At 34.1% G+C, this 8,004-nt stretch overlaps 1 protein-coding gene across 1 annotated transcript; it reads right to left on the minus strand.

Moving 5' to 3' along the window:
- Positions 1–6,728: 6,728 nt before the first annotated feature.
- LOC131647453 (pectinesterase inhibitor 2-like) lies at positions 6,729–7,499 on the minus strand. Its single transcript, XM_058917341.1, has one exon. The coding sequence runs from the start codon at positions 7,441–7,443 to the stop codon at positions 6,817–6,819; it is 627 nt and encodes a 208-aa protein (XP_058773324.1). The 5' UTR covers positions 7,444–7,499; the 3' UTR covers positions 6,729–6,816.
- Between the last annotated feature and the right edge of the window lie 505 nt (positions 7,500–8,004).

The following is an 8,004-nucleotide window of genomic DNA, read 5'->3' on the forward strand; positions in this document are numbered from 1 at the left end:
ACACAGTTAGTTATAAACTTTCCAATCTAAGTTATTAAAATCTCTCAATGCACCATCTCATTCATGAAATAATTTTATTAGAAATAATGTCTGCACCCCTGCCGCCTTTTGGACAAATATTTAATGTAAATTGTAGGCGTCATAATGATTTAATGATTTAATTATTTATGCATTAATTTCAGAACATAGATATGGATCGTAGTTGGATGAGAGCTAATCGATTAAGTGCTGAGTATGAACATGGAGTGATGGAATTTCTACAGTTTGCTGAAAGTAATACTGAAGAGAGTCTTCCTACACTTTTTCTCTGCCAATGTGTTCGTTGTGCAAATCAAGAACCAAAACTTAGTAAGAAAGAAATCATGAATCATCTAATTTATGAAGGGATTTGTCAAAGTTATACACAATGGATATGGCACGGTGAAGTGGTAGCAAAGTCAAATGTGTCCCAAAGAGATAATGTTAGTGTAGAAATGGATGATCGTCTGGAAGACATGATGCGTGATATTGGACAAGATTCGTTTAAGAAGGCACATGCGTATGATAGTTTATGTAATGAAAAGGATACACCTTTGTACCCGGGATGCACAAATTTTACACGTTTTCCAGCCGTGTTAAAATTGTTTAATCTGAAGGAAGTTAACGGGTGGAGTGACAAAAGTTTTACCGAATTGCTTGAATTGTTGACATAAATGCTTCCAGAAGGTAACGTACTGCCAAGTCGTTATTATGAGGCAGAGAAAATATTGTGTCCGATGGGTTTGGAGTATGAAAAAATACATGCATGCCCTAATGATTGCATATTATACAGAAAAGAGTATGTAAACTATAACTACTGTCCGAAGTGCAAGGCGTCACGCTACAAAAAGAGACATGGTGAATTTAGTGATGATGAGGAAGTCAAAAAGGGTCCTCCCGCGCAAGTGGTATGGTACCTACCCATCATTTCAAGGTTCAAGAGATTATTCGCTAATGCGGACGATGCAAAGAATCTTAGATGGCATGCAGAAGAAAGAAAATGTGATGGACAAATTCGCCATGTAGCTAATTCTTTGCAATGGAAGAAAATTGATTCTTTGTTTCCAAATTTTTGCAAAGAGTCGAGAAACCTTAGACTTGGACTTGCTACTGATGGAATGAATCCGTTTGATAATCTAAATACTAACCATTCTTCCTGGCCGGTTCTTCTGATGATTTACAACCTATCTCCTAGGTTGTGCATGAAGTGTAAATATATTATGTTATTGATGATAATTTCGGGCCCAAAACAACCAAGAAATGACATAGATGTTTATCTAAGTCCACTGATTGATGATTTAAAAGTGTTGTGGGAGGAAGGGGTGGATGTTTTCGATGCGCATTCTGGTGAACAGTTCAATATGCGTGCCATGTTGTTTTGCACCATCAACGATTTTCCGGCGTATGGCAATTTGTCTGGGTATAAAGTTAAAGGGCATAAAGCGTGTCCTATATGTGAAAAAGACACATGTTACAATCAGCTTGAAAAAGGAAAGAAGACTGTTTATCTCGGGCATCGAAAATTTCTAAATCGTTTTCATCCATATCGTAGATTGCAGAAAGCTTTCAATGGGGAACAAGAGCATGGTGTTGCTCCAAAGCCCTTAACTGGAGAGGAAGTTTATCAACGACAACAGGGCATTACTGCTAGCTAGCATATTCGCACTGACTAGATTAACCGTCATAATCTACCAAAATAACTGTCGCAATCTGTCAATTTTCTTGTAGTATTTAATAATTGACACAATATTAATAATTAAAATAATAATAATAATAATAATCATAATAAATAATAATAATAATAATAATAATAATAATAATAATAATAATTAGTCATAGCAATAAATAACAAATTAAGGACTAAATTAAAACCATTTTAACAATCGAATTAATTTATAATAGATAAGAATTTAAGAAAGTTAAATAAGACTTTATTATAAATAATATATTATTTATTAAATTAAAACAATATTAATAATAATAATATTTATTACATTGTAACTCTCCGCTTCTTTAAATTTTTCATCAACACTACTCTTATTTTGTTGTAATAAACTATTTTTCTCTTCGATAACTTTCAAGATCAAAAATTATCTATTTTTTAAAATTAGAATTGTCGATACGAGAACATTTAGACTGACAAGTGGGAAAAAAATTCTAAAATTGTGAAAAAGTGATATCTCTTGAAAACACTTTCCTACATTTTTTTTTTAAAATCAAACTACATGAACCATGCATCAAGACACACACATATATTCATGAACCAAGTCACTATCAATGTTATTAATCACTCAAATTTTTTTGCAATTAAGATTTACCTTATAAGTTTTGATTTACATTATATTCATGGTAATTATTGTTTTTATATATATTTTTATCATCTTAATCATGTTAGATGATGTTCCTCCATTTTCTTGTCTTGTTTCACTAAACAATGGTTTGAGTTTCATATTCTTTTTTGTCATTTTTATTTTCTATTTAAATTTCCTTTTTTCTTCACTAATTTTTTTATATACTCTCATTTCTAAGTGGAATTGCATGCAAGAGTTATTCCACTTTTTTCAATGGCTTCGTAAACCTAAAACAAAATTAAAAACTCATAAATTTTAAATTAAAACTCGAATAAAATTAAACAACTATTTTAAGTTTTTTAAATTCCTAAAAATTTAAATTAAAAAAACAAATCCTATTATCTTCATTCATGTTCATATTTAGTTTGTATGGTCTATGTCCCAAAGCATCTTCAATTCTAAATGGTTAAAGAATAATTCAATTTCCCATCATACTAAAATCAATTTTTCTTTTTTATTGGTGATGTTAAGTACTATTAAAAGAATCTAGAGAGAAAACTAAGAAAATCGATTCTTTATCTCCACTTGCTAAGCAACGCCGAATTGAAATACAGAGGCCCGACGCGATCTCAAAACCGGTTTAATAGTCCAAACGTGATTCCAACTAGCATCACCCACAAGAAGGGTGTCATCGGTAAATTGAAGAATATCTATAGCACAACCAACATTTATGTTGAAAACGACATATTCTCAATCTCCATCGACCTCTTCACCATAAGCGTTAAAGCTTCTGCCACAATCACAACAAGAAAAGTAAATAACGGATCTCCTTATCTCAAGCCTCTCTCCATTAAAAATTCTTTAGTAGGGCTTCTATATACCAAAACTGGAATGTTGCTCGAAAAAACAATCGCTTCCATCCACATCATCCATAAATCCCCAAATCCTAACTTGCAAAGCATGAATCTAAGTAAATTTCAGTTGACTTTGTCATATGCCTTCTCAAACTCAGCCTTGAAAAGCAAGCATTCCTCCTTAGTCTTCGACACGTAATCCACCAATTCATTAGCAACCAAAATACCATCGAGTAATTGTTTACCCAAGACAAAAGCACTTTGGCACAGAGAAACAATAGTATTCAACACCGCCTTCAATCTCGACGCTAGAAGTTTAGACAAAGCCTTGAAAAAAATAACAAGGAGAATAGGCCTATAATCATCCAAACACAAAGGATTAGAAGATTTTGGAACAAGCATCAAGAAAGAAGAGGTAATATAGACTTTGATAACAATGCCCCTTCATGAAAATCCCTAAAGAAGCGCCAAAAGTCTTCCATAAAGAATAACCAACATTTCTCGAAGAACACAAAAGAGAAACCATCTGGACCCGAACTTTTCGATCCATCCCAACTCCAAACCGCCTCTTTAATGTCCTCGTCTGAAAAAAGTATCCTTGAGGAAGCTTATGTCTGAGTGAGATAAGTTACCACCAATGTCACCTACAAAAATAGGTCTGTTCAAATCCTCTTCCCCAAACTTGGAAGCAAAATGATTGAAAATCTCCTCTTTCACTTCCGTTTCCGATTCAAAAAAATCCCATATCTGTGTTGATAGAGCCAAAAAAATTCGTCTCCTTCTATCCTTCATAACATTGTGGAAGAATCTGCTATTCGAATCCCCACCGTTTAACCACTTCAACTTATATTTTTGAATAAGCGTGTTCTCTATGATTCTAAGATTCCTCCAAAATTCAGAAGAAACTTCCCTTCTCTTCATCAAAATCTCCTTAAAATATATATCCAAATCCATATCTAAAAGAGCATCCCCTCCATTTATGCCACAGGAATTAACTATTCTACACTAAGCTACTCTGTAACAAAGTTATAGTTCCTACTCGATTTTAAGCAAAGTAATAACTTCTCCTACTCATTTATCTATTCTACGCATGCCACATAATCAGTTATATGACGTCCGTTATTAATTCTATGAAAAAAAATGTTGCACAATCGATTATTTATACAATCATAATCTATTATTTAAGTTGAAAAAAACCTAACACAAACCAAGTATCTCTTTCTTATTTCAACGCTACTCTCTCTTCTCTTTGATTTTCTTTTATTTTTCACCGCTCTCTATTTCTCTATCTCTCTGCAAAATGGACTCTCTCATTGAAAAACCAAAAGACATGCATAATTGAAACCTAGATCTACAATATCAATCTGGAACCATCATCAACAAACAATCACACATCCAAAATCAGATTATAACCTAACCCCTGGTGACCCCTAATGGGGAATCAAGCACACAAGCAACCATGGAAAAACAAAATCAAAAAACATACCATAACCCCAACAGTCCCATACCTCATTCTACTATTTCAGCAGCATTGCAAGGTGTTTACCTAGTGAAGTCAAAAATTGCAAGCTAATGAACAAAAAACTAAGAAACTGTGCAAACCCATGTACTCGGCTCTTCTAACTTTTCCTCATTTTATTTTACTTCATCTCCGCTTCTTTTGTTGTATGCTTGAATGAGGGTGGTTTTTGAGAGGTTTGTGAATTTGTGGAGAAGTTTGATGCAGGTTAGAAGTGTATTGAGAGGTTTTGTTATGGGGGTTCCATATTGGTGAATGAAGAGTGATTTAAGGTGGTTGAATGATGGTTAAGGGAGTGAAGCTTTGAGATGATTGTTGATGTTTCTGTAGAGGTTTGGATGTTATTTTTATGGTGATTTTTGCAGAGGTTTAGATATGATTTTTTGTGAGGATCGTGAGTTTTCATGAGCTGTAAAAAGTTTGTTATGTTTTTTTAATTTGTGGCTTCTAGAAGTATATTTTTTACTGATGTATTGTACATTCTTGCAGGTACGTGTATTTTGCACGAATGAAATACATAAGGTGAAGGCATGAGCATGCAAGGGGAAATAATAAAAAAGTAAGAAATCTAGAGGATTAATTTGGCTTTTACTTGGCGGAAGATTTGGCTAAGTAGGAACAACATTATGTTTTAAGGGGAAATAGTTGATCCCATAAAGGTGGTGGAAGATATAAGATTCTTTTGTTGTATATTGCAAGAGTGGATGCCGGAGGAGCTTCTTGTGAAAATGAGGGCCATTCTGCCTCCTTGTATTGATCATGGTGATGATAATTTTCTTATGGCTGGAACGGGAGATGGATCTTTTTCTGTCAAAATTATGTATGAGGAACTGATGAATTTTGGAGATCAGCAAGCTAGCAAAGTGTGGGATATGTTGTGGGCGCTGAAAGTGCCTGAACGGATTCGGTATTTCATGTGGAGGTTCTTCCATGATAGGCTTTTGACAAAAGATAATAAGAGCAAGTGTGGTCTTGGTGCTGCTGTCTGTATGTTGTGCGGACATGTGCGGGAGACGAGTTTGCATGCTATCCGGAATTGCCCAAAGGCTTTGAAGACGTGGGAGAAAATGGTTCTGATGGCTTTATCAAATGTGTTTTATGGGCAGGATGTGCAGCTAGAGGATTGGTTTTTAGTTAATTTGTGTCCTCTAAGTAATGTCTGCTCCGATTGGAAAGAAGTTTGGGCTACAACCTGTTACTTTAATTGGTTTTGGAGGAACAAAGAGGAGCATGTGAGGAGTTGGTCCGGCCTTTTGATCCTGGTAATTTCATTGGCTTGAAGATTAAGGAGTACGAGGATGCGGTGCGGACTAATAGTACAATTATGGTCCATTCTAAAGTTTAAGATCCTTTCGTGGAAGCCTCCAATTGCGGGGTGGGTGAAGTTGAATACGGACGGAGCTTGCAAGTATTTGGTGGCTGGTTGCGGAGGGTTAATTAGGAACGAGGATGGTGTGTGGTTAGGGGGTTTCTCTAAGTATTTAGGATCTTGTAACATCTTTCTGGCAGAATTGTGGGGCGTTTATGAAGGTCTTAAGCTTTCGTTGTCTCTTGGGTTTCGTAAGGTGGAAGTCAATGTTGACTCCATCATGGTTGTGCAGGCTATAGACGGAGGAAGTTCGAAAGATAGGGGTAGTCTTGCTCTTATTGCTCAGATTAGGAAGAGCATGGAGAAGTTTGAAGCTGTTCAAGTAGTGCATGCGTACAAAGAAACAAATAAATGTGCTAACATGCTTGCTGGTATTGGGTGTAGTCTGAACCCTGAGTTTATTAGTTTTAGTGCAGCTCCAAACTGCATTAGTAGACTTTTATTAGAGGATTCTTGTGGTGTCCCTCATTTGAGGGTTGAGTCGGTGTAGTTCCTTTTTCTTTGGGCCTTTGGCCCTCTTTGTAAAAAAAAAAAAAAACCCAAATATTTCATAGAAAACACTATTTCAATGCTTGCTTATGCTTACCACTAATTTCCAATTTCAAATCTTCAAAAAGAACGAAATGTCTCATAAGGTGTCTAATTATTTAAACTATCAAAACATTATATTCCTCAAATGTGAACAATATTAATATTAACTAATATATTATAACAATATTAAGAAAATAAAAAAATAAAAAAGAACAAAAACTATTAATTAATTTACTAATTTTTAAACATATTTGAGATAATAAGAATAATCTGAGCAACTTGATCAACAATTCCGACATTTTTTGATAACTCTGGAGAAATTTGAGTCGACGAATCTTCTGAATCTCCTAGACATTCATTAACATTGGTCATGACAACAGTCATATGCATATTCATACCATTGTAATCAGACTTCTTCAACATTTGTAGAGCCTCCTCAACTTCACCAAGAGCTCCCTCCTCCATTCCAAAGAGAGACAAACAATTCTTGTATTGTTTTTGTTTCATGGGATCGCTATCGCTTTTTTCGATTAATTTTGTGATTATATTGAGTGTATTGGACACATCGGTACGAATTACATCAATGGTGTATTCTGCTAGACTACCAAGGTCTCCACCTACACCACCGGGTTTTGATTTGAGAAGAGTGTCGCAAAAAGAAGGATTTTTTGATTTCTTGCAAATAGCTTCTACATCCACTTCATTGGATGCATAGGATGATGTAAAACAAACAAGAAACAAAACAACTAAGATTGCCAAACGAATCATTTTTTTTTTCTTCTTCTTCTCAAATCTCTTATCTTTTGGTGATTTATTTTTTTCCCTCCTTAGTACCCGATTGAAAACAACACAATAAAACATGGTCAAAGAACATCATATAATAGGGTAAAGCAAATATGATTTTATGGTAATTTTGACATTTGTTAACTCTTGAGAGTTCATGCTATTTTAAAAGTTACTATTAAAAGAATTGTTTCCTTAATTAAAATTTCCTTTTTTTAAAAAAATTGCCTTTTAATTTTATATTTAATAATTAAATTTAGTTTTTTTACTAACACACTTCTAAATTTCTATAGAACTATATGTATTCTTTTGATTTGCCATATGAACGACAACGACATGAATTGATTTAGAATATCTTTACTCGTTATTGTTTTGTCTCGTTGGGGGATTTTGTTATTGTTGATAAAAATATGACATTTAGATATCCATTGATTCTACATGTATTCAGGATGGTAATTATGGTTATTGCTCCATCTTGGTTCATCCTTAAACTTTCGCAAATAACTCTATTGTTTTTGAAATGAGATTCAAAATTTCAAGATTTTTCTTCTCTAAGTAAAATTGTGTTCAATTACTAATTCAAATTTTTTGAAATACTAGTGAGGAGGTAGAGAAGATCATGAGGTGACAGTGCCGGGA

Source organism: Vicia villosa, linkage group LG2, assembly GCF_029867415.1.
Source record: "Vicia villosa cultivar HV-30 ecotype Madison, WI linkage group LG2, Vvil1.0, whole genome shotgun sequence".
NCBI classification, from domain to species: domain Eukaryota; kingdom Viridiplantae; phylum Streptophyta; class Magnoliopsida; order Fabales; family Fabaceae; genus Vicia; species Vicia villosa.

Coding starts and splice junctions, on each gene's coding strand:
- LOC131647453 (XM_058917341.1), bottom strand. CDS start 7,443: ATGTTTTATTGTGTTGTTTTCAATCGGGTACTAAGGAGGGAAAAAAAT.